Source organism: Thalassophryne amazonica, chromosome 6 (genome assembly GCF_902500255.1).
Source record: "Thalassophryne amazonica chromosome 6, fThaAma1.1, whole genome shotgun sequence".
NCBI classification, from domain to species: domain Eukaryota; kingdom Metazoa; phylum Chordata; class Actinopteri; order Batrachoidiformes; family Batrachoididae; genus Thalassophryne; species Thalassophryne amazonica.
The window spans coordinates 56,200,403-56,228,399 of NC_047108.1; the positions used below are offsets into that span (position 1 = coordinate 56,200,403).

The 27,997-nt window shown below is 40.5% G+C and overlaps 1 protein-coding gene and 1 long non-coding RNA gene across 2 annotated transcripts in view; one reads left to right on the forward strand and one right to left on the reverse strand.

Moving 5' to 3' along the window:
* Positions 1 to 425: 425 nt before the first annotated feature.
* LOC117512210 lies at positions 426 to 27,984 on the forward strand. Its single transcript, XR_004561242.1, has 3 exons — positions 426 to 808; positions 27,312 to 27,323; positions 27,974 to 27,984. It is a non-coding gene; the product is annotated as an uncharacterized LOC117512210 (long non-coding RNA).
* Positions 12,582 to 27,997, reverse strand: part of LOC117512209 (plexin-A1-like) — a 1,069,160-nt gene continuing 1,053,744 nt past the window's right edge. The window contains 2 exon segments of the mRNA XM_034172199.1: positions 12,582 to 13,898; positions 25,574 to 25,726. Coding sequence (XP_034028090.1) covers positions 13,803 to 13,898; positions 25,574 to 25,726 — 249 coding nt within the window. The 3' untranslated portion in view covers positions 12,582 to 13,802.

The window sequence follows — 27,997 nt, forward strand, 5'->3', positions numbered from 1 at the left end:
GGAGTTAGAGTGGAGCATCACTCATACTATGTAAAGACAAATAACTGGCTGAGAGATATACGGTTTGGATCACCTCTCCAGCTATATGTGGAGATGTCCAGTATTTTGTATGTGTTTGTGTTTTTGGACAGTATTTTGGATGGCCCTGAAATGTAATCACCTGCACAAAAAGCTAATTGTTGATTGACACTCACCCAAAGAATACTGTGTACAATCTAGTGTGTTTTTGAGTTATTTTGTACAGACAGACATACAAGTAACAACATTTCCATAGGTCGGTAAATGAGTTCAGATATTCCCAGATCAGTCAGAAGGTTCAAGACATTATATTTGCTCTCCTTCTTATGGTGATGCACACGTCAGCCTGAAACTTGTTCAAACTTTTATATGGTGGAGGGAAATAAAGAACATCAGACAAGTCAGATTTAGCAAAAAAAAAAAAAAAAAAGTTTAATCTCTCCTTGATGCGTGTCTATTTACATGTAATAAATCTGCAAAATAGGAAAGAGCAGGATATTTACACAAGCATGAAACAGCCAAAACCTGTCACTGCAGCTTCAAGTCTGAAACTCTTAAAAGGTATCAGGATTCATGAAGTATTAAAACTATCTAAGGGATTTTTTTCTTCCTCTTTAATCTCTATGGAGGTATTTTACATCCTACACTCCATTTCTCAAATGTATTTGAACCAAAGTTTTGAGAAACAGAGTGCTGTTGCTGTAGGGATCAACAGTGTTGGATGAGGGAAACACTGAGGTTGATGTCGTTATTGGTTCCTGTGTGGATCGGAGGAGAGGCTACCATACTAGTGGAGCGTATATTTCCCCTACACTTGAGAAAAAGCTTGAACACATTTTTCAAAATAGCCAAAAAGTCGGCAGTTTGCATGGAGATATTTTCTTAAAACTTGATAGTGGACAGAAAACAAGTTGTGAAGAGAGTGCAACACCATTTGGGGCATGTCTTAAGTGCACATTGCTATTTAAGCAACAGGAAATATGGGTGCAAAACTGAGGGTAAGTACAAAGGAGTTGGATTTATCATGTTCAATAGGCAAGGGCATTTTGTAGTCTGAACATATGATCAACTAATCACAGTGGCACCTGTCACTTCCTTTAAATTGGACTGGAACATTGTCACTGAAAGGGATGCAAATAAAAGGACTTCTGTGAGTTAAGGGATTAGTGCCAACCTGTTAGAGCGCACAGCAGACAGTGGCCATCAAAGCTCCCTGAGGTGAAGCAATGCAACAGAAAGGTCAGTCCCTCACTGCATTAGGCTTTACTCATAATTTTTAAGGGCTGTTATCATTTCAATTTTGTTGTGCATTTTACAGATATAATATCACCTATCTCTGAAGCTGATCTCCCATTGCAGATATTTAACACCCAATAATGTATGTTTTTGCTAAAATCAGGGCATACAGATGGGTGTAATCTGTGGAAAAGTAGTGCTGTTGAATATTGTGAACTATTGGGAAAGTTTTAAAACATACTTCAAAAAGTTGTAATGTCATGACACATTGTGGTCCACAAAACATGAATAATAATATAGCATAAGTCAATGAATGTAAGTGGAGTAGACAAGATGGATTTTGGCTGGAGCGTGGGGCTAGCATATTAGAAGTATCGCAGTATCATAGTTGTATCGCGAACACTGAATGGAGTATTTTTGTGCACTGCATGCACACAGGCACCTGTGTCATGGGACTCTTCTGTATATGGGTGTAGTCATAAATAACAATAATACAAAGCACAAATTATGCATGGTACTTTATGAAATTGGGCCTGATTGGCTCATTTTTTAAATCGGTATGTAAAGTGGAGCAAAAATTCTGCAATGGGTGAACAACTTGAGAGAGAGAGAGAGAGAGAGAGAGAGAGAGAGAGAGAGAGAGAGAGAGAGAGAGAGAGAGATGAGGTTTCTGCCTTCCCCATGCTGCTTTTCCCCCCTTCTTTTCCTGCAGTGTTAATAATACACTGTCATATCAATAGTGTACACCACTGCAGGTGACTAGTGATGGTATGTGTGGATAAGCACAGTGTATGTGCACTGTAAACCTGCATATGTATTGTGCTTCTGATGCTTGCGCTCTGTATCCAACACAAGAAAATGCATGACTTTAGATCTGGGTTTTGGTTAGCTAAAGCGGGGCTTACACTGTGCGAGTTTTGGTCCTTTTTCAGCCGATTTATCAGCTTAATCGCACATCCTGCATTGTATAGTATACATGGAGTAACGAACTGTGTTTAACCTATCACGACCAGCTCCCGATCAGCAATCGTATGGTCGGATGAAAATCAAACCTGTTTGATATTCTGGTCAGCTGGTCGGTTGAAGCAGCTCTACAAGCGTCTCCCGCACTGTGCATGTGCAAACACCGGAGCGAGCATAAACAGTGATCATCTCTTTGGGAGAGCAGCTTCTGTTTCTTTTTTCCCCATTATTCTTCAACTCATTTAAAGTCTTGTATTTATTTATTTAACTTTGATGTCTCCCATCGAGAGTTTTTGTAAAAATAATAAATGTAAATAAAGTTTGAAAAAAAAAAGAAAAAAGAAAAAGAAAAAAGCTCCTGTTTACGTTTTGCTTCTGGAAACACGAGTCCAACGTGTGGTTTTTGAACGTACAATGTGAGCAGTCAGATCGCATCAGAGCATCGGGCCATACAGTGTGAGAACATAAATCGTGCGCTCTGAACTTTTACACCCTGTGGTTTTGTCGCACAGTTTGAGCAGGAGCCAAGTACAACGATTGAAAATATCGTACAGTGTCTGCCCAGCTTTAGGTACAAAAACACTTTCTGGTGATGGATGATATCAATGCACCAGCATTGAGCCTGACCGCACCGCATTTTAAGATCAACATGCCTACATCTGCACATGTGAAATTGGCATTTAGAGGATGCAGGCACACGTGTAAGAGTGATAACTGCTTTATACTGGGTGTAAACTAGGGGCCATGTGCTTGACATCAGACGGTACTTAATGCCATCTCCATTTATGTGTCCTTCCTTTGAATGACATTTTTAGCTTTTGGAAATTGACGCATAATATTGAAGTATTGGAAAAAGGTTGCCAAGACAGTGAAGAACATCTCTCCCTTTCAAGCACTTAACTTTGCCTTGAACAAACCATTTAATCTGTCCCCCAACAAATGGTAAAATGGCAATCTTGAAGCAAAAATTACCAGAGGCCGTCCTGAACTTTTTTTAGACAACAATGTTGTCAACTCTGGCTTGTTCCTCTTTTTATGTCACGAAAATTATCTTTACAAGACATCAAAGCTAGTCACCAGTGCAGTGGTAGAAACTAAACACTGCACTGAACAACAGATGTACCTAAAGAAGTAGAACAGAGCGCTAATCACGTGTGGTCTGTCAGAGTTGTGATGATGTAGTTGCATGAAGCTCTTTCCATTCTTCCTGTATGTTTTACCCTGTGTAGATCAACAGTTCAAGTATTACATCACATACAGTACGTTTGGCCATGCATTTTTTTTTTTTAGCTGTCACACAAAAACAACAACAGTCTGACATGAAATTTCCAACACACAGTTTCACAAGAAAAGTTTCCCTGAACACTCTGATCTATCATGGACTGGAGGTGTTTTCACTTGACAGCAGCAATATGTTTAGTGCCAAAGGGGCTGTTACAGGTGCAAGCGACCATTTAGAATTTGATAAATGAACGTGTTTTCCACATTTCAGTTAATGCTGCTTATATTTCTATACAGTGGCACTCATGTTTTGTAGAAGTGTTCACTGTATTTAGTATTTACTTCTCCACAGTGAGGGATATCATTGTTCACTGTGCTGTCCTTGTGATTCAAGTCTATATTTAATTATTAAGGGTGTAACGATACATGTATTTGTATTGAACCGTTTCGGTACGGGACATTCGGTTCGGTACAGAGCTGTGCACGGGTGAGTTTGCGTTGCATGTGTTTACCGTAATTTCTGGACTGTAGATCGCACCTGAATATTAGCTGCACTCATCAATTTTAAAAAGAAAAACAAATTGTATATAAATAAGCCACACTTGTCTATAAGCCATGGGTGTCCACGTTGTAACGAGATATTTACACAGAAAGATGGAAAGATTTTTTTAAACTTTTAATTAAATACGTACTGTAAATGCTTTAAGTGTTACACGTAAATATTGACACGCACGTCATCCAGCATGCGTGCACGGTGTCCCTGCTCCACACAGAGAACTGAGTAACTTTATAATTTTTTCTTGAGATTTCATCACGTGTGCAGCCAGGATCGCATGGAGTCTGTGGTAAATGAGACGTTATTGAGGTGCTGTGACTTTTTTGACTTGTTGCGCCAAGACAGAGAACCGGTGGGGAAGGGGGGGGGGTTCTGTTACTGATCTGACCGAGCAAAGTGCCGCACTAAAACGCACAGGTAAGAGCTTACTGTGTGTGAATTCACATCACATGAGGAGTGCAGATTTCAGGAAATCAATTGACAGCATCAATTGATATATCTGTTGTTTGCATGAAAATGCATGAAAACATCTACTTGTTCATTGGATCCTCTCCCTACACCACTACTACAGTCAAACATTACAGCTATTAGTCCTCTAATCAAAGAAATTATTAACCAGTCACTCAAATCCGGTCAGGTTCCTCCAGCTCTCAAATCAGCCATTATTCGCCCTCATCTCAAAAAACCCTCACTCGACCTGAAAATCCTGGCTCATTACCGCCCTGTCTCAAACCTGCCATTCCTTTCCAAAGTCCTGGAAAAAGTCGTATCAGTTCAACTCCATGATCACCTCCACACCCATAACCTATATGAAATATTTCAGTCTGGTTTCCCCTCAGCACATAGCACAGAAACAGCCCTGGTCCGCATCATGAACGACCTTCTCATGACTGCAGACCAGGGCTCACCATCTCTCCTCCTCCTACTGGATCTATCAGCCGCTTTTGACACCATTGACCACACCATCCTGCTCCACCGCCTCAACACTGAAATAGGACTCACTGGCACAACTCTCAACTGGTTTCGCTCATATCTCACGAACAGGACAGAATGTGTTACACTCGGACAATCCAAATCCAAAACCCATACTATCAGCTGTGGAGTGCCACAAGGGTCCGTCCTTGGTCCAACCCTTTTTACCATCTACATGCTCCCCCTTGGTCAAATCATCCGTAAACACAAGATTTCATTACATTGCTACGCAGACCACACACAGTTATACATCAACATGGACTCCACACTCCCCTCAGCTCTGCCGTCTGCCTTTCAGGCTTGCCTGGAGGAGATAGAGGCATGGATGACTGATAACTTTCTTAAACTAAACACTGACAAAACTCAAGCCATCCTCATCAGTACCCCACATCAAACCCAGTCCTCCTCCCTCACCAGTATTCCCATTCTCTGCCACAACATTCCCCTGTCCACCTCCGTCACCAACCTTGGAGTCAGATTTGACCCACATCTCACCTTTGACACCCACATCCGCCACCTATGCAAACTCTCCTTCCATCACCTCAAAAACATAGCCAAGCTCCGCCCCTCCCTTTCCCAACCCGATGCTGAGAGGTTGGTCCATGCTTTTGTCTCCTCCAGGTTGGACTATTGCAATGCCCTCCTCGTCGGGACCCCTGGTAAAAACCTGCAAAAGCTGCAGCACATCCAGAACTGTGCTGCCCGGGTCCTGACGAGGAGGCGCAAGTTTGACCACATCACCCCTGTCCTCAGATCCCTCCACTGGCTGCCCATCAAATACAGAATAGAGTACAAACTCTGCCTCCTGACTTATCAGTGCATGCACGGAACTGCCCCTGCCTACCTCAGTGAACTCCTCACCCCACACACCACCTCAAGATCTCTCCGCTCCACCACCTCCTCACACTGCCTTCACCAACCTAGGACCAGACTCTCCACCAGACAGGTGGAGACAGGGCCTTCCAGGCAGTGGCCCCTCGGCTCTGGAACTCCCTCCCAGAGACCCTGAGGGCCCCATAAAGTGTGGAGACTTTTAAAAAAGGCCTAAAGACATTGTTATTTCAAAAGGCCTTTTAGAAATCTTATCGTTTGAAATGGTTTTTGAAATCTGTTTTAATTCTGTTTTTAAATCCTTGCTGTAGCACTTTGAGATTTCTTTGAAATCTAAGGTGCAATACAAATAAAATGTATTATTATTATTATTGTTTATTTGAGAACATTTTATTTAACTTATTACCAGGCAGCACTTTGCAATTATTTTATTTTCCTGTTTGTACACTCAACAAAAATATAAATGCAATACTTTTGGTTTTGCTCCCACTTTGTGTGAGATGAACTCAAAGATCTAAAACTTTTTCCACATACACAATATCACCATTTCCCTCAAATATTGTTCACAAACCAGTCTAAATCTGTGATAGTGAGCACTTCTCCTTTGCTGAGATAATCCATCCCACCTCACAGGTGTGCCATATCAAGATGCTGATTAGACACCATGATTAGTGCACAGGTGTGCCTTAGACTGCCCACAATAAAAGGCCACTCTGAAAGCTGCAGTTTTATCACAGCGCAATGCCACAGATGTCGCAAGATTTGAGGGAGCGTGCAACTGGCATGCTGACAGCAGGAATGTCAACCAGAGCTGTTGCTTGTGTATTGAATGTTCATTTCTCTACCATAAGCCATCTCCAAAAGCGTTTCAGAGAATTTGGCAGTACATCCAACCAGCCTCACAACCACAGACCACGTGTAACCACACCAGCCCAGGATGTCGACATCCAGCATGTTCACCTCCAAGATCGTCTGAGACCAGCCACTCGGACAGCTGCTGAAACAATCGGTTTGCATAACCAAAGAATTTCTGCACAAACTGTCAGAAACCGTCTCAGCGAAGCTCATCTGCATGCTCGTTGTCCTCATCGGTGTCTCGACCTCACTCCAGTTCGTCGTCGTAACCAACTTGAGTGGGCAAATGCTCACATTCGCTGGCGTTTGGCACATTGGAGAGGTGTTCTCTTCACGGATGAATCCTGGTCCACACTGTCCAGGGCAGATCAATCAATCAATTAATTCAATTTTATTTATATAGCGCCAAATCACAACAAACAGTTGCCCCAAGGCGCTTCAGATGGCAGACAGCGTGTGTGGCGTCGTGTGGGTGAGCGGTTTTCTGATGTCAATGTTGTGGATCGAGTGGCCCATGGTGGCGGTGGGGTTATGGTATGGGCAGCCGTCTGTTATGGATGAAGAACACAGGTGCATTTTATTGATGGCATTTTGAATGCACAGAGATACCGTGACGAGATCCTGAGGCCCATTGTTGTGCCATACATCCAAGAACATCACCTCATGTTGCAGCAGGATAATGCACGGCCCCATGTTGCAAGGATCTGTACAGAATTCTTGGAAGCTGAAAATGTCCCAGTTCTTGCATGGCCGGCATACTCACCGGACATGTCACCCATTGAGCATGTTTGGGATGCTCTGGACCGGCGTATACGACAGCGTGTACCAGTTCCTGCCAATATCCAGCAACTTCGCACAGCCATTGAAGAGGAGTGGACCAACATTCCACAGGCCACAATTGACAACCTGATCAACTCTATGCGAAGGAGATGTGTTGCACTACATGAGGCAAATGGTGGTCACACCAGTTACTGACTGGTATCCCCCCCCCCCCAATAAAACAAAACTGCACCTTTCAGAGTGGCCTTTTATTGTGGACAGTCTAAGGCACACCTGTGCACTAATCATGGTGTCTAATCAGCATCTTGATATGGCACACCTCTGAGGTGTGTCAGGAAAGATGACTTCAAGCTTGCTTTCAGCTTGTTTTCATCTTGGAATATAGTACGTGCCATTGGATTAATATACATGCTGTTGGATTAAACTGGACAGTGTTTGGTACTTTCCCGGAGTAAGTGAGGTCATACCGGATTTTCCATTACAAATGGGGAGGCCCATGGAATGAACTCAGTGGTGAAGACGATAGAATATGTCTAAGAATGATTCTAACATAACAAGTATGATCAAATGAAGTATTAATGTGTTAAAAATTGAGTTGATTAGAAAAAGTATGTTACAAATAAGTGAAATGAATGATTATATGAGTTGTTTTTCATAAAGAGTGCAGAGTTAGAGAAAAAAGGAAGTGAAGAAGTTGTTTTTCATAAAGAGTGCAGTCAGAGAGAAAGAGGAAGTGAAGTGACGTTGCAACAAGGCCAGAAAAGCTGATGATAAACAACTGATCAAATGATTAAGATGTGGTAAAATATGAAAATGAATAATAAGGAATGAAAATGTTTGTATATGATCATATGAATTGTTTTTATGTGAAAGAGAGTTGTAATGAAATGATTGAATATGATTGATGTGATTCTAAAGACATGATTTAGAAAAACGAATTCTCAGAAAAGCTGAAGTGTTAACAGAAAAGAGGAACTTGAGAAATAAGTTACTGGCAAAGGGCCGCAGATGGCTTCCAGTAAGGGAAGGAGAAGGGAGGAGGTTTTGAGTCACCCGCGTCCCCATGGTAACCAAGATGATCTGAAGATAAGAGTCCAGCACATATATAAACTGTGAAACACCAGGAAACGGGGTTATTCTTCCAGGGAGAGGTGCTGTTGTCACTTCTCCCCTGCTATGAGGAGATCACAAGACTTGACCATCTTGTGAGCAGCAATTGGAATCGTGGAGTGAGAGGATTGGAGCCATAAGAGATCATTTGAGAGAGTTTTCAACTCCCACTCAGGCCGTCCAGTCACGGAGTAGCAGAACATTGGAGAATAATCACTGGCCTTAAGTCTGAGTGGGGAAGTTTCAACGTTTTCTCTCTCAAGGAACATCACAGCATACCAGAATGAATTAGATCATCTTTTGGTTGATTGAAGAAGGAATAAACTCTTATGTGGATTAATTTCCTGAAGGATTACAACATCACACAAGGATCGTGGTCAGCTAACGACTAATAGCTGATGAAGAGGAAATCAAGTTCATCGAGCTGGGGACTTTAACCTCAAAAACCTCCTTCCCTCACTCCTAGAAAAATTGTTAAGAAGTCAATCCAGTCCAGTCAAAATAAGATCAGACAGCATTATTGAATTAAAAACAAAAATCTCTGCCAATTATTATTCTAATTATACTTGAATTACTGTTGTGAAATTATCATCATATAACCTATTTTGATTATGTTGTTGGCACTTGCAAAACCTGCAATAAATTTCCAAGCATGCAGTTAAAGTGTTAAGGCTTAGACATTGGATTTATTGATGCTTCTTAAGGTGTAAAAGTTAAAGTTTATTGGGTGTACAACATCAAAAAGTGCTCTAAAAGGTTAGTCTGGTTTTTAATGAAATTAACACATCCTGGGGACTCGCTGTACGAGTCACTAAATTCAAAATCTAGCAACATTCCAAGAGCCCTGATCCATAAGAGGAGAGCTGCCGTTAACGGGCGTGGCCGGTCCGTATCCTGGTTCCAGAGAAGGCTATTCGACCGGGGTGCGAGATCAGCGTCAGCGGGGTGGACGTCCGGATGGAGGCAGTGAGCGGCTAGACGAATCTCCTCGCCACCAGCTTGAACAGCCTTTGTGCAGCCCTGCCGGGTAATACCCGTGGAGACACGAAGGTCGGACCCCAGAGACGGAGAGCTGGTTTAGTACACAAACACACTCATCGGAGGGTGAGCGTGTGCCGTGTATCTAAAAAAATAACGGGATCTGACAGGTGGGATGGATTATCTCAGCAAAGGAGAAGTGCTCACTATCACAGATTTAGACTGGTTTGTGAACAATATTTGAGGGAAATGGTGATTATGTGTATGTGGAAAAAGTTTTAGATCTTTGAGTTAATCTCATACAAAATGGGAGCAAAACCAAAAGTGTTGCATTTATATTTTTGTTGAGTGTATAATGTTACAATAAATTGGGGGTTTAAAAAGTAAATTTAGGTTCTGCATTTTGTTCCCATACTGTATCCAAAATGAACCAAACCGTGACCTCAGAAGCGAGGTACATATCGAACTGTGATTTTTGTGTATCGTTATACCCCTATAATTACCATCTCCAAACTGTACATGGACATTCTCCATGTTCTAGCATGAATTTGTCTTTGACCTGCTGTCGCCTGCTGTTTCACTCATGCATTTCTCTGCAAATTTTCCTGAACCTTCAAGCCTCACAGTTGCATTAAATATATCATTCAGGTGATTCCAGTCTGAGCTTTAATTATTTGGTTTCACCAAGACATCTTATAACTCAAATATAATGTACTATTTTCTAGAATCATGGATGTTTGCAGAGGTTGTTGTTGAGAGACATTCAAATGAAACCAAGGCAAGAAGTGTTTTATACAGTACACCCCTACTAGCTCTTTAACAATTAAGTATTTTTTTTTATGAAACCTTTGTTGAACAGTGGTGACTGAACATTATTCACATGGAATGTTATTTCCACTACTTGTTGTCTACTTGATGATTTTTTATGTTAATTTTTTAATCCTTTGCTGGTCTTTTGTGTTTGTGTGATTTTGTTGCCAGTTGATTGATGGACTTCTGCCACTGTGAAAATTAAAGGGATGTTATGTACAGACATTTAATTGCAGTTGTTACTGGGCATTGCAATGCTGTACAAGTTAGCAAATGGAACCAACAAAACATCGTACGTTTGATGAATATATCCTACAACAGAATTCTCAAGTTGAGATACGCTCAAAGAGTTATTTTCCGCTGAATCTTGTCTTGCAAGTCATAGCATTGGAATGTTGGAGTGTGTCATGCATAACATGAGAGCATGACAACACGCTGAGTCTCACGCCAAATGCGTGAGACCTGATAGGACCGCTTTAAAGCGTGAGTCTCACTCCGAATTAGTGAGACACGAGAGCTCTGCTACAACGTTAATGACCACTTGACTATTTAACTTGCAGTACAACTACAGCCTTATAAACTTACTTAACATTCATGACAACTCAAAAACAAGTGATTCAACATTTAAGGTTTACCATAAATTGCTGGATTTTCAGTATTTGTGTGAATAGCAATTCATAACAGATGTTGCTACATCAACTTGGTTCATTTGAACAGAGATGGGAAATCTTACAGAAAATGCTAATGGTGATGAGTTCACTCAGTCATATCACAGTATATGACATGTTAGCATGTTAGGCTTTTATAATGTAAGGTCCATCACTCAATGTAACAATATCTGGCATAAATACAGATTTTTCAAAAAACTATTTTCGGACAACATTATTCACACTGAAAATCTGAGGGTTTGGATGTGGAGGAAAGTGAATGTTATCACATCTACATTTTAGATCAGCAGCCTGTAAATGATTTCAGAAAGGGCTGAGAGGGTGCAGATTTCACTTATATCAACCACACCAGCAGGCAATTGCCCTATTGATGGTGTTCAGTGAAGTGACCTGCTGAGGGCTGTGTTTGCAATGAAAACATTGCATTGTTTTGGCCTGTTGTGGAATCATTTTCCTGCTATCTAAGGGGGTGAGGTGCCTGAGGACACAATAAGTGACAAATATAATATTGATCATATTAAATGACAATTTGGACAAAACACACCAGGCCTTTCATGACATGTCGGGATGCCTGTCCCATCTGTACCAGAGTGAACTAGAGCACTGATATCACCTTGTAAAAGATGCATGTGCCCACTATAACAAAGTAAATTGAAAGGAAGCACCAAATAAGAGGATACAATTTTTGAACAACTGGAAACAGTTTGATTTTACTCATATTATTTAAAAAGTTGCATTTAATACATCCTTAACTTTGACATCAAAGGAAGTGATAACTGTTCTGACCAACCCCCATGTCATGATACTGAATCGTTCTACGTCAAATTGCACATCTTTTGGACTGATGGCCACATTCTAGACTACACTGGTTTCTCCACATCCCAGTTGTTTTTCTGTGTTTTATATCCTTAACAGTAGCCTTGTACACTCTTTACACTCATGGAAAGGGGGAAATATGCTTGTTGATGCAGAGCAGCACTAAGTAGTGGAAAGAAAGCATTTTAACATTTTAAACCACAGAACAAAAAGAGGTGCCTCCAACTATGACCAAAAAGAACAAAAACACACTCACTTAAATCAAGCTACATTATCTTTTCATACAGAACATTCATGTAAAAAAAAAAAAAAAAAACTTCAGCTATACCATCTTCACTGCATACTGGGAAACAAGTCAAAAATAAGACTACAAAACAAGTAGCCTTCATTTTTGGATGGTGACCCACATTAATAAAACTGTTTTTTCAAAAGTTTTGTAAGATCATCCTTTGTAGAGAATTCAACTTAAACAATGGCCTTGTACCACAACATAAGGCTTAAAAATCACTTTAACATCACTGAACTGAACCATCTTTTCGTATGCATTTGGTATGTATAAAACAAATTCAACCATTGCAGGTCAGTTCACTCTGACATCCACTATTAGAGCTATGTATGTATGTATATATATATATATATATATATATATATATATATATATATATATATATATATATATATATATATATATATATATATATATATATATATATATATATATATATGTGTGTGTGTGTGTGTGTGTGTGTGTGTATGTGTGTGTTTGCCATTTACCTATTTTCTATTCTCATTTTCAGTCACTAACCATGATAAGATTTTGATCAAAGCACATTTCATCAAACAAAAACAAGTCTCTTTGCACTAAACAACATTCAAAGTAAAAAATGGCACAGAACAATGTTTCCTTTTTGTTTTTCTAACTTATCACCTTCGAAATATCAAATCCTCTTTTCAAATGTATTTTTGTACAATAATACAGAAAACATTTTTTCAACTTCATTTGTTTCAAAAGTTTGTATTTATATATCTATATATATTCATATATCCTCTGCTCTCTTTTGATTTAGCTTTGTTGTGCAAATTCAGCAGTAACACAAGTGGCACAGCACTGAGGAGAGTAGGCAGTTATCGGAGGTGGGGTGGTCAGAAATCAAATAAAACGAAAAGTCAAGAAACTGAAAAAGTTCTTTGTTAGATGACAGTGGAATCCTGGCTGATCGAATGTGAACCCAGCAAGGGATTGTGCCAGCGCTGGAGGAGAGTTTTCCCTGCAGAGTCCTTCCTCCTAGGTGCCCCACGGAGGCAGCAGGGTGGTTTAGCAGGTAAAGCCTTCATCCTGCAAATGCTGTGTCCACTCTGCTGAAGTGTCTTTGAGCAACATACTGAATTTCTACCAGCTCTGAGGGTGTCCCTGACCTCCGTGTGGAGACTCCACACAGGGATCAAGTATCACAATAAAATATCCTGGATTTGTGTTAGCTTAGCCTTAGCTGTGAAATGCTACTCTGTATTAGCTTCTTGTAGCATTTCAGTTATCAGTAGTGAATTGTGTCCAGTTGGCAGAGTTTTTGGTCACCACTGTGTGTACCAGTCTTGATTGTAGCTCTGACTCAGTCAAAGGACCTAATTTCCATAGGATTGTAAATGAGATGAGATGTGATGAGATGAGGTCATTGATGAAAATAAATGCCCTCCTGAGCTGTGGTCCCTGTCGGCTGAAGGTGGGCTTGATTTGGTTGTTCAGGGCTGGGTTGTTGTTGCAGCAAAAAAAGATAAAAATCTAACTCAGCCAGGACAGTAGTTGCAAACACTGTCTATCTGTTGTGCTGCTGCTGGGTGTTTGAGTCCTCACAGTCTTTCTGCGGTTATTGTTTTTGTGAGGGGATTAATTTCAAACGTCAAAGGGTGAAAATGTCACGGGCAGGTGTCCACGACGGTTTGTTGATTGGGCAGCTGGGCGCTGGCTGAGGTATGTGACTGGCCGGTCCTCAGCTTGTCAGGGACATGGTGTCAATGACCTGCTCTAGTTTGCCACGTAGCCGCTGTCTGCGTGACTGCTCGTCCTTTTGTAACGCTGACAGGATCTGCACACAGATATCGAAGAAGAACACACTGCATCGTCATCATCATCATCGTCATCATCATCATCATCAACATCATCATCACAAAAAATTCTTTCATTTAAAGGGCCACAAAATAAATACTTTAAGCACGGACAGTTTTAATCTCCACTATGGTGGAAATATCTTTCTTCTACATGTATAGCTCTATGTTTCCTCTACCATGCAAGGTAAAGGTAAACTGATTTTGTGATTTAAATCTTTATTCTGTGGAACAACAACTTTATATTGGGAAGCATGGTGGCTTAGTGGTTAGCACTGCTGCCTCACAGCAAGAAGGTCCTGTGATTGCTTCCTACGTGGTCTTTTCTGTGCGGAGTTTGCATGTTCTCCCCATGTTTCTGTGTTTTCCCTCTGGGTGTTCTAGATTCATCTCACTTCCAAAGACATGCAGGTTAGGTGCATTGGTAACCCTAAATTGACTGTAGGTCTTAGTGAGTGTGAATATGTTTTTCTATAAATAGCCCTGCGATGGACTGATAGCCTGTCCAGGGTCCACTCTGCCTTTCACCCAATGACCACTGAGAAAGGCTTGACCTCCTCCGTAACCCTTAATTGGAATAAGCAGGTATAGAACATGAAAGAATGATTGAACAGCTTTATTCTTGAAAGGGATGCATGTGTTTTCAATAATTATGACATTTTTAATTTTGCTTTTCTCACTGTTTAATCAGTCAGGTCTGCTAAAAGAGGTTTTGTTAGAAAAGAACAATCTGGAATTTCTGTTATCATAGATAAGTGTTTTTGTTTTAAACTAATGGCAGCAGTTAACAGTCTTAAGTACTGTCTGCTTAAACCTCTCACCTAATACCATCCACTTCTGGTCACTGTAGCAGCCCTTTAAAACCATTGGTCATTAAATGCCCTGTTGGATGCAGGGCCTCAGCTCTAACAAGTGTTTACATTGTGTAAATTACACAGCAAAATCACCAGCATTAAATTAACACTGACAGTGTCTATATGGGTCTACACTGACTCAGTGTGGACCCATATAGACACTGTCAGTGTTATTAAACTGGTAATTTTGCTGTGTACAAACAAACATTTGTATTACAATTAAATGTATTAGATTTTTATAGAAAACTAACACTGTCTAAAAAATAAAATAATGAATATACCAGTAAGTCGCTTCACAGTATTTATTAGTTTACAGAGAATTTGTCAAATGCCACAAAGGTAGTGCAGACCATACATGGTCAACTGACCCATAATGGGATCGCCCTGTTTGAGAGAAGCAGAGAGAAGGAAGAAGACTACTTTGTCCACACGATCCTTTGGACAGGATTGTGTGGATATGGGACAGTGTTATTTAAATTTTAAGACATACCCGCTGTTTAAACAAAATAACAATAATAATCCTGAAAATAATTTCTCTGATAAAGTTGATTTCAGAGTGGAAAAGGTTTGAACCTCTCACAGAAATTCATAGCTAATTACAATTCATCATCAAGAATGTGCAAAATTTTGACTCACTGTTGAGAAATGCTGGTTTCTCAGAATGCAAAAGATGCAGAACCATGCACTACTTTTCTGGCTCAGGCTCAAAACCTCTCAATCACCCCTCGTACACTATGAACAAATCATCTTGGGAGCAGGATGTGACATTCAACTCGCTATGTAATAACTCACTGCAGTTCTGAGGCAGAGCAGGGCATGAATGCTCTGAGGAGACTAACGACAAATCTGGTGGCTTTTATTCCACACAGCAGAACAAACATGGATGATTTTCAGTGAGTGTGGAAAGAAAAGCAGTATATGTGCCGTAAATGTTGCTTCATGTGCAGCTTCCTGACTGCTGCTGATTTTGTAAACAGAAATCGATGGTCACACCCCAAATTAAAAGTGTTGTAATCAATGAGTTGTGTGGCTATATTCTTTTATATTGCTTTATTTTGAAGTACACTCCAAGGTCTCGACATGCAAAATGCAAAGTTTTGAAAGTCACAGCTTTGAACATGAAATAACAGTACAGACAGCTGGTGTCTTACAAAACAATAAATATAAATAAGTAAAACATGAAAACCACACACTACTCAGTAAATGTGATTTAAGACATTCCACAGGTAAATATGTTTGCCGTCTTCAAAAGCAATTAGACCTATTGCAGTGGTGGAGATGTTGAGTAAATGCAAAAGACAGAAGTATGAAAGATATTGTTGTAGCATCCAAAAGGCTTACTCATACATATTAAAAAACTGCCTATGTTGTGAATATAAACCATGACTTGCCCAAAGCCTTGTGCTATTTTGTGCCACTGGGTGAAAACTGGGTGATTCCAACCCTGAAATGTTTATAAAGTACATTTTCAAACTGGGAAAATAACACAAGGTGCTGTAGACAGTTTACCCAATTCTATAGTAGCAAGCAGCAAGTGAAATGTGCAAAGCTGCTGCTGCACTAAATAATTTTTATGAATATATGCATCACAATAAAAACGGTTTAGAGTCAGCATAGCATAATGGCTTTACTGGGCGGTTTCACAGTCAGGGTACACAAGTATGTGTCACTGGCACCAAAAAAACAAAGTCAATCAATCAATCAATTTTATTTATATAGCGCCAAATCACAACAAACAGTTGCCCCAAGGCACTTTATATTGTAAGGCAAGGCCATACAATAATTATGTAAAAACCCCAACGGTCAAAACGACCCCCTGTGAGCAAGCACTTGGCGACAGTGGGAAGGAAAAACTCCCTTTTAACAGGAAGAAACCTCCAGCAGAACCAGGCTCAGGGAGGGGCAGTCTTCTGCTGGGACTGGTTGGGGCTGAGGGAGAGAACCAGGAAAAAGACATGCTGTGGAGGGGAGCAGAGATCAATCACTAATGACTAATGCAGAGTGGTGCATACAGAGCAAAAAGAGAAAGAAACACTCAGTGCATCATGGGAACCCCCAGCAGTCTAAGTCTATAGCAGCATAACTAAGGGATGGTTCAGGATCACCTGATCCAGCCCTAACTATAAGCTTTAGCAAAAAGGAAAGTTTTAAGCCTAATCTTAAAAGTAGAGAGGGTGTCTGTCTCCCTGATCCGAATTGGGAGCTGGTTCCACAGGAGAGGAGCCTGAAAGCTGAAGGCTCTGCCTCCCATTCTACTCTTACAAACCCTAGGAACTACGAGTAAGCCTGCAGTCTGAGAGCGAAGCGCTCTATTGGGGTGATATGGTACTATGAGGTCCCTAAGATAAGATGGGACCTGATTATTCAAAACCTTATAAGTAAGAAGAAGAATTTTAAATTCTATTCTAGAATTAACAGGAAGCCAATGAAGAGAGGCCAATATGGGTGAGATATGCTCTCTCCTTCTAGTCCCCGTTAGTACTCCAGCTGCAGCATTTTGAATTAACTGAAGGCTTTTCAGGGAACTTTTATAGTTAGAATTTTATTAGCAAAGAAAGTCATGAAGTCATTACTAGTTAAAGTTAAAGGAATACTCGGCTCAATAGAGCTCTGACTCTTTGTCAGCCTGGCTACAGTGCTGAAAAGAAACCTGGGGTTGTTCTTATTTTCTTCAATTAGTGATGAGTAGTAAGATGTCCTAGCTTTACGGAGGGCTTTTTTATACAGCAACAGACTCTTTTTCCAGGCTAAGTGAAGATCTTCTCAATTAGTGAGACGCCATTTCCTCTCCAACTTACAGGTTATCTGCTTTAAGCTGCGAGTTTGTGAGTTATACCACGGAGTCAGGCACTTCTGATTTAAAGCTCTCTTTTTCAGAGGAGATACAGCATCCAAAGTTGTCTTCAATGAGGATGTAAAACTATTGACGAGATACTCTATCTCACTTACAGAGTTTAGGTAGCTACTCTGCACTGTGTTGGTATATGGCATTAGAGAACATAAAGAAGGAATCATATCCTTAAACCTAGTTACAGCGCTTTCTGAAAGACTTCTAGTGTAATGAAACTTATTCCCCACTGCTGGGTAGTCCATCAGAGTAAATGTAAATGTTATTAAGAAATGATCAGACAGAAGGGAGTTTTCAGGGAATACTGTTAAGTCTTCAATTTCCATACCATAAGTCAGAACAAGATCTAAGATATGATTAAAGTGGTGGGTGGACTCATTTACATTTTGAGCAAAGCCATTGAGTCTAATAATAGATTAAATGCAGTGTTGAGGCTGTCATTCTCAGCATCTGTGTGGATGTTAAAATCGCCCACTATAATTATCTTATCTGAGCTAAGCACTAAGTCAGACAGAAGGTCTGAAAATTCACAGAGAAACTCACAGTAACGACCAGGAGGACGATAGATAACAACAAATAAAACTGGTTTTTGGGACTTCCAATTTGGATGGAGAAGACTAAGAGTCAAGCTTTCAAATGAATTAAAGCTCTGTCTGTGTTTTTGATTAATTAATAAGCTGGAATGGAAGATTGCTGCTAATCCTCCACCTCGGCCCGTGCTACAAGCGTTCTGGCAGTTAGTGTGACTCGGGGGTGTTGACTCATTTAAACTAACATATTCATCCTGCTGTAACCAGGTTTCTGTAAGGCAGAATAAATCAATATGTTGATCAATTATTATATCATTTACCAACAGGGACTTAGAAGAGAGAGACCTAATGTTTAATAGACCACATTTAACTGTTTTAGTCTGTGGTGCAGTTGAAGGTGCTATATTATTTTTTCTTTTTGAATTTTATGCTTAAATAGATTTTTGCTGGTTGTTGGTGGTCTGGGAGCAGGCACCGTCTCTACGGGGATGGGGTAATGAGGGGATGGCAGGGGGAGAGAAGCTGCAGAGAGGTGTGTAAGACTACAACTCTGCTTCCTGGTCCCAACCCTGGATAGTCACGGTTTGGAGGATTTAAGAAAATTGGCCAGATTTCTAGAAATGAGAGCTGCTCCATCCAAAGTGGGATGGATGCCGTCTCTCCTAACAAGACCAGGTTTTCCCCAGAAGCTTTGCCAATTATCTATGAAGCCCACCTCATTTTTTGGACACCACTCAGACAGCCACCAATTCAAGGAGAACATGCGGCTAAACATGTCACTCCCGGTCTGATTGGGGAGGGGCCCAGAGAAAACTACAGAGTCCGACATTGTTTTTGCAAAGTTACACACCGATTCAATGTTAATTTTAGTGACCTCCGATTGGCGTAACCGGGTGTCATTACTGCCGACGTGAATTACAATCTTATCAAATTTACGCTTAGCCTTAGACAGCAGTTTCAAATTTCCTTCAATGTCGCCTGCTCTGGCCCCGGAAGACAATTGACTATGGTTGCTGGTGTCGCTAACTTCACATTTCTCAAAACAGAGTCGCCAATAACCAGAGTTTGATCCTCAGTGGGTGTGTCGCCGAGTGGGGAAAAACGGTTAGAAATGTGAACGGGTTGGCGGTGTACACGGGGCTTCTGTTTAGGACTACGCTTCCTCCTCACAGTCACCCAGTCGGCCTGCTTTCCCGGCAGCTCAGGATCTGCCGGAGGGGAACTAATGGCGGCTAAGCTACCTTGGTCCGCACCGACTACAGGGGCCTGGCTAGCTGTAGAATTTTCCACGGTGCGGAGCCGAGTCTCCAATTCGCCCAGCCTGGCCTCCAAAGCTACGAATAAGCTACACTTATTACAAGTACCATTACTGCTAAAGGAGGCCGAGGAATAACTAAACATTTCACACCCAGAGCAGAAAAGTGCGGGAGAGACAGGAGAAGCCGCCATGCTAAACCGGCTAAGAGCTAGTAGCTGCACTAAGCTAGCGGATTCCTAAAAAACACACAAGTGAACATGTGTAAATAATTTAGAGGTGATTCAGCAGAGGGAGTGCTTTAGTTAAGGCACGTGAAGATTACACTGTGAAACAAATCGTTATCTAGTTAACTAGATCAATCTAACTGCGCAGATTAAACAGCTAACAGATACAGCAAAACACCGCTGTGCTCCGGAACAGGAAGTGATACAATACCGCAGTGAGAGCCAACCACCAGTAGAGGCCTACTGGTGGTTGCTTTGGTCATGTTATTCATCCATATCTAACTGCTGATTGGGTACTTAAATGTTTAAAGTTTCAGACCTATTATATGTTTGCATATATGAGCTCACAGATACAGGAGTTGAAATACATTTTTTAACCTACTTGCACTGGTGCTAGTGACAAAAATATTACTTGCACCACAAAAAGTTACTTGCACAACCAAAAGTCAGTCTTATATCAACCTTAAAGCTCCTCCTCTGATGTGTCAGAGTCTTCCTCTCTGGGGAGAATTTGAGGGGAGAGCAGCAGCAGCAGCAGTGGCAGATATTTTTTTTTTTCCCCACACGCGCGCGCAGACGAATCGCCCGTGAAGGATATTTTATTTATTAACTACACAGATGTATCGTAAAACAAATAGTGACTGAGAGAGTGAGGAACTATGGAGCCCTGGAAGTGTCATCGCAAAATATTTTGCATGTGGAGAGAATGTGCACACGTTTTATTATATTGTGCGCTCATTTTATTATATTGTGGGCACGTTTTATCATATTGTGCGCACATTTTATGATACTGTGCGCTCGTTTTAAGCATTGTTTGAGTAAAACAAATCAAATCAAATCAATTTTATTTATATAGCGCCAAATCACAACAAACAGTTGCCCCAAGGCGCTTTATATTGTAAGGCAAAGCCATACAATAATTACGGAAAAACCCCAACGGTCAAAACGACCCCCCTGTAAGCAAGCACTTGGCGACAGTGGGAAGGAAAAAACTCCCTTTTAACAGGAAGAAACCTCCAGCAGAACCAGGCTCAGGGAGGGGCAGTCTTCTGCTGGGACTGGTTGGGGCTGAGGGAGAGAACCAGGAAAAAGACATGCTGTGGAGGGGAGCAGAGATCAATCACTAATGATTAAATGCAGAGTGGCGCATACAGAGCAAAAAGAGAAAGAAACACTCAGTGCATCATGGGAACCCCCCAGCAGTCTAAGTCTATAGCAGCATAACTAAGGGATGGTTCAGGGTCACCTGATCCAGCCCTAACTATAAGCTTTAGCAAAAAGGAAAGTTTTAGGCCTAATCTTAAAAGTAGAGAGGGTGTCTGTCTCCCTGATCCGAATTGGGAGCTGGTTCCAGAGGAGAGGAGCCTGAAAGCTGAAGGCTCTGCCTCCCATTCTACTCTTACAAACCCTAGGAACTACAAATAAGCCTGCAGTCTGAGAGCGAAGCGCTCTATTGGGGTGATATGGTACAATGAGGTCCCTAAGATAAGATGGGACCTGATTATTCAAAACCTTATAAGTAAGAAGAAGAATTTTAAATTCTATTCTAGAATTAACAGGAAGCCAATGAAGAGAGGCCAATATTGGTGAGATATGCTCTCTCCTTCTAGTCCCTGTCAGTACTCTAGCTGCAGCATTTTGAATTAACTGAAGGCTTTTCAGGGAACTTTTAGGACAACCTGATAATAATGAATTACAGTAGTCCAGCCTAGAGGAAATAAATGCATGAATTAGTTTTTCAGCATCACTTTGAGACAAGACCTTTCTAATTTTAGAGATATTGCGTAAATGCAAAAAAGCAGTCTACATATTTTGTTTAATATGCACATTGAATGACATATCCTGATCAAAAATGACTCCAAGATTTCTCACAGTATTACTAGAGGTCAGGGTAATGCCATCCAGAGTAAGGATCTGGTTAGACACCATGTTTCTAGATTTGTGGGGCCAAGTACAATAACTTCAGTTTTATCTGAGTTTAAAAGCAGGAAATTAGAGGTCATCCATGTCTTATGTCTGTAAGACAATCCTGCAGTTAGCTAATTGGTGTGTGTCCTCTGGCTTCATGGATAGATAAAGCTGGGTATCATCTGCGTAAAATGAAAATTTAAGCAATGCTGTCTAATAATACTGCCTAAGGGAAGCATGTATAAAGTGAATAAAATTGGTCCTAGCACAGAACCTTGTGGAACTCCATAATTAACCTTAGTCTGTGAAGAAGATTCCCCATTTACATGAACAAATTGTAATCTATTAGATAAATATGATTCAACCATCGCAGCGCAGTGCCTTTAATAACTATGGCATGCTCTAATCTCTGTAATAAAATTTTATGGTCAACAGTATCAAAAGCAGCACTGAGGTCTAACAGAACAGCACAGAGATAAGTCCACTGTCTGAGGCCATAAGAAGATCATTTGTAACCTTCACTAATGCTGTTTCTGTACTATGATGAATTCTAAACCCTGACTGAAAACTCTTCAAACAGACCATTCCTCTGCAGATGATCAGTTAGCTGTTTTACAACTACCCTTTCAAGAATTTTTGAGAGAAAAGGAAGGTTGGAGATTGGCCTATAATTAGCTAAGATAGCTGGGTCAAGTGATGGCTTTTTAAGTAATGGTTTAATTACTGCCACCTTAAAAGCCTGTGGTACATAGCCAACTCCTAAGATAGATTGATCATATTTAAGATCGAAGCATTAATTAATGGTAGGGCTTCCTTGAGCAGCCTGGTAGGAATGGGGTCTAATAGACATGTTGATGATTTGGAGGAAGTAACTAATGAAAATAACTGAGACAGAACAATCGGAGAGAAAGAGTCTAACCAAATACCGGCATCACTGAAAGCAGCCAAAGAGAACGATATGTCTTTGGGATGGTTATGAGTAATTTTTTCTCTAATAGTTAAAATTTTATTAGCAAAGAAAGTCATGAAGTCATTACTAGTTAAAGTTAAAGGAATACTTGGCTCAATAGAGCTCTGACTCTGAAACAAGGGCCCGATCTACTTAACTGTGGCCACAAATTGTGAAACGTGCACTCAATATTGTCTTGACACAAATGTTGGCTATTAGTCAACAAACCAGCAGACAGTGTAATACATTTCCCCATTACAAATGGATCTGGTCAGAGTATATCACGGTTTGGGTGCACAAGGACATACAGAGAACTCCAGCTGCCCAGCATGGCATCATCTGGAAGTTTAAGCACATCTCCCCGTCGTGAGGATGACAATTTAGGTCATATTATGGACTTCATTTGAACAAAGGAAACGAGCGCACGTTTTATTAATTCGAGGACTCAGTTAAAGGAAAATGTGCGCACTAATTATCACGGCCAGAAAAACGTGTGCACATTTTCTTAATTTGAGAGCATGTTTTATTAATTTGTGTGCTTAATTAAAGGAAAAGGTGTGCACAAATTGTCATGGCCAGAAAAAACTTTAAGTTTTGCAGATGTCACTTTAAGTGACCTCTCCCGGGTTCCATAAAGGAGGCTCGGCGGCAGCCAGTTTTTTTTTTTTTCACGTGCGCATGAACTAATTGTCCGTGAAGATAATTTTATTAACTACACAGATGTATAATAAAACAAATGGTGACTGGTTTATAACACAATGATGACAGAGTTTGAGGGGGAGAGAGAGAGAGGAACCGCAGCCATTTTTTTTTCTTTTCTTTGTTTACATGTGCACGCGCGAACACAGTAAATAGAGCACAGCAACTCGCTCCGTGTGTGTGAGTCATAAAATGCAGGGAAGACAAAGACAACATAATGGAAATTCTTTTTTTCCTTATTTATTCCTTTATTGGCTCATTCTACTGGTGCTTATAGTTGATAAAACTTGGATAAAGTTACTTGCACCATTGCAAGTGCAGTATAAAATTACGTGCACCGCTCAAATAATATGTGCACAAACTAGCACATGCACGTACTATTTCAAGCCCTGAGTTTTGACCTGCTATAGTATTTGGAGAGGACTTTTCTTGACTAAGATAATTGTTGTGTAAAGTATACAGACTGAGGTTAGTGCAATCTAGCCATATAGACTATCTACTAAAGACAGTTGATGATAAGTATGTATCAGAGCATACAACTGCTATTGTGTTTCTGCATTCTCAAATAATGATGGACTATAAGAATTTCCAGACAGGACACTTTCCTACAGACAAAGAGTTACACCCCAATATTAAATTAGGCGCAAATCCTTTTGTGGCATCACAGATAGTGATTACCTATTTCAAAGAAAAGATTATTATTCACATAACACTGATGCTTGAGTTTGAAATGCACTCTGTTTCCAGAGAGGACATTTATGACAGACAAGATATTTCATTTTTTGAATGCCTGTTTCAAGTCATTTCCCTTCTCGGCATTGATCCTGTGAGTTAGATTGTTTTATAGTAGGCTTTGATAGGGAAATTAGTCCATTTAGTGGTTACCTACTCAATAAATAATAGTTCTGGCAATCCATCAAAATTAGATATCATGGAAATGACAGATATTTTGGTAAAAACTGGTATAATTAGAGTTCTGCTGGTAATCAAATGGGAATATCAAATCAAATTACCATTGCTACTGATAGACCAGTAGTACTTATCCACCTATGGCAAAGTAAACTTTGTTGGTCATTTCCACCTTGTCATGAAACCATACTTTATCTTTAAAATCCAGTCATGTACCCTGATTGTAAAACAACCCTAGTATGAAAGTGGCTCACCTTCCTGGGCCTGGCCACCAGGACAACACTGTCCTAAAACTAACACTGTGCTACTCAGCAGAAAAGCAGCTCAGCTTGTCAGTTATATCCTAAACTGCACTTTGAATGTGAGAGGTTTGGAGGGGCAGATGTGTGGCTCTGTGAAATGAAACGTGTTTATAATGGCTTGCTAATGGCCATTTGAAGTGTGGATGTGGGTCTGTGTCATTATATGTTATTAGAGGCAGAAAGCTACTGATCGAATTGGGGTGCAGCACGTGTATTTTACATGCATGGCTCTGTATTTATGTGTGTTTTTGTCTTTGTGGTGTATGGTTCTCTTAATGGTGTCTGCACACATGTAAGGTCACACATCACAGCAACAGGGAGCATGCAGCTGTCTACATCTGGATAATAGGCTGTAATGAAGGGGAGCATTTTGTTTGAATGGTGCCAGCTGAAACCAGCTGGCATAGCTGCTGTAATACTGTATGAATAGAGGGATGGAAGGAGAAAAGGGAAAGAGGACATTGTGCTTTGTCTGTCACCACAAAACAACAACAAAAGGAACGCTAACACTGAGAAAAGGAGAGACAACGTGGATGTCCATCAGGAGCCACAAGGTAAAACTGTGAGGCTGGAATGGACAAAAGAAATAAGAAAATGGAAGGAAGGGGAGAGGAGGAATGAATACAGTTGGTAAATGTGGAATGAGGAGAGCTCTGAAGGAAAAGTAAAATGTACAGTGGTCATTCTTGTGTGCAGATATGAAGCTCCATTTTCAGTCCACTTAAAAGAGGACATTTAACATGCAGCTTGTCTCTTTCCTTCACAGTCATCCACACATGCTCATATTCAGCAATAAAACATGCACATCCTTAATTTCCATCAAGGATTGGCCCTTTGCTTCTCATGGATTTTTCTCAGTGAATCCTTGTGTGTGCATCAACATATAGCTGAGCAATGAACAAATGAAATGTGTTCACTCCTGGGTTTCACTTAAATGCAATGTTAAACCAACCAGCAGATATTTGGGAAAAACAAAAACTCCCATTAGCATTATAATTAACTTGCATTTGAATGTGCATTTTAATCATACCTTCCAACCTGTGTAGATATGGACTATTATTGCTAGAATTGAATTAAAAGAACTTCATGGAGTCAAAACAAGTAATATTGGAAATGATGCTGCACATGCTTCTGCTGTAAAAAAAAAAAAAAAAAGGAAGACAGTGAGATCTCACCTCATCTTTGTATTTGATGATATAGGAGTAGATCTCGTGCAATGCAGACATGCTGTTGAACTGGCTCAGGTGCAGGCGGGACTGCTCTGCTAAGTAGGCACTCATGTCCTGATCACTGATGGCTGGCATACGGGATATATCAGAGTAATACCTAGAGGAGAGATTAAAAGGTCAGAGCAAAGGTCAGGTCACAACAATAACCACTGTTGTTCTTAATTTTTTCATCTCAGCCATCCATATATTAAAAGCCAAGTCGTCTGTGTGTGTGTGGATGCATGTGTATGGCTTCAATCATGGAGAAACTGGGGAGAGCTGACATTTGCTGTTTTGTATGCTTATGCACAGTAAATTTTGCTGAGTAAAATTTACTCTGCTGGGATAACATTTGATCCCAGTCTAAACAGAGTTAAAAAACATTATTTTATAGAGTGAAATCAGCTCTACGCTGTCACCGACCAAATGCTCCCCCCCCCTAAAAACTGGCCCACCCTGCCTCCACTACACGTGTGTCATTTCGGAGCTCAGACGCTTGTCTGAGACAGAGTCGCTTCACCCAAAGCCATCAAATGGATTAATGGGATTATTAACCATCAGATGACAAGGTAAAACCTCTTAAATCATTCTAAAGTCAGTTTTAAGCAGAAAACAAGGTCGCTTAAGCAAGAAACAAGGCAATACTCGGACACTTGAAAATGCACAATCCACATGTGCTGGTGTCATTTCATCACCATGTCTGTCACAATGCAGAACTGTTCTGAGCTGCAAACAAATGGTTGGTCCTGACTGTAAAACCAAAGAATTTGGTAGAATTTAAACAAATATTTATTTATTTAATATGATGTAACTGATTTCCTTGTTTGGATTTATGTACTCATAAGTAATTAAAACAAATATTTCAAGATAGTGTTATGGATATCTTTTGAATGCAGCTAAATACAGACCAAATAAAGTAGCGTGTTGACAAGTTGGGACATGCCTATCTCGGCTTTCAGTGCTTACCAGTCGAGTGAGTATAAGAGAAATTGTGGAGAGCTGGGCATGTCCCAACTTGTCCTCTAACACTCCGAAACGGAGGTGTTCCTTTGATAACCAGAGAAATTGCACACGATGGTCACGGATCCATACAGCCATCCGTTTAGAAATGAAATGGTCGCTCAGCCTGTCGATGGCGGCTTCGGAGCGCGGCGCACCACCAGTCGCTCTGGGCCGTCCTTAAAGCGACAATAACACTTCATAATCTCTTTGAAGCCCATAAAATTTTCACCAAAAACCATTTGAATTTCTCGAATGGTGTCCACTTTGATGTCCCTCACAGTTCTGAAAAATTTGATCAAGCAAAGCGGGCAGTCCTCTGAGCCATTCCTAAACAATGAAAAAAACGATGAGAGGGGTGGACCACTCCTCACTCAAAGCCTGCTCACAGGCGAATGACGCAACCGACAGGCGTGAAAAAACTCACGCATGCGCACAAAGGTTCAAGCTTGGCTGACGCAGTCACACGTGATTCAAATCCATATGGTTTTTTGAATAAAATAATAAGGTCGGATACTTTTCTAATAGACCTTGTATCATTGTGTAAATTGCTTAAATTTGTTGCATCATCAATTCTCTATACACTAGTCTATCTTGTTAAGAGAAAAATAAGCACATATACCACTTTCAGATTATTGTGTGCTGTAATTAAAATTATGATGGTTTTTGTAACATCAATATGTGAATAAACACTTAAAAACTGAAGCATACAGCCACTGTGGAGACATTCCTCTCTATGTGGGGTGTACCTGGCTGTGAGTGTACCATTTGGTCTGCTTCAGTAAGCTGTACATCTGTGGCTCAGCTGATAGAGGAGGTTGTTCACAAATCAGCAACTCACTGGATCACTACCTGAGTGCTTCTTTGTATCACTATCTTATACTCATCTGATGTAATACTTATTTAAACTGAGTAAACTCAAATATTATAAGCTACTATATATAGTGGAGACATCCCCCCTATTCCAGTTGCTAACATTCTTACCATGGAGGCACCTACATGCTTGAGCATAGCCAAAGAAGCATAGCACATAGTGCAAGTATAGCATGCTTTATCCAGGTCTCAATAAGTAACTCCTATTTTGACACAATCGTTCAATCTAGCAGTACCTAACCATACCAATTTTAACTATATGATGTTGATCTGTAGAAACCAGACTCCTATTTCCTGTTTCAGTATGAGAAAGGTCATGCATACATTAACATTAGCGATGGGCTAGCTACAAAAAGGCAAATCTGACCGATCTGTAATCTGAGTATCGGAAAAATCAAATCCCTCTAATGTCAGTCGATTTTGCATGCTAATGTATAATTAATAATCATGTTGATTTTGAAACAACAGAAAACATTTAAAGCAGTATCAATAAAGCATGGAACATCTGCAAAACGCTGT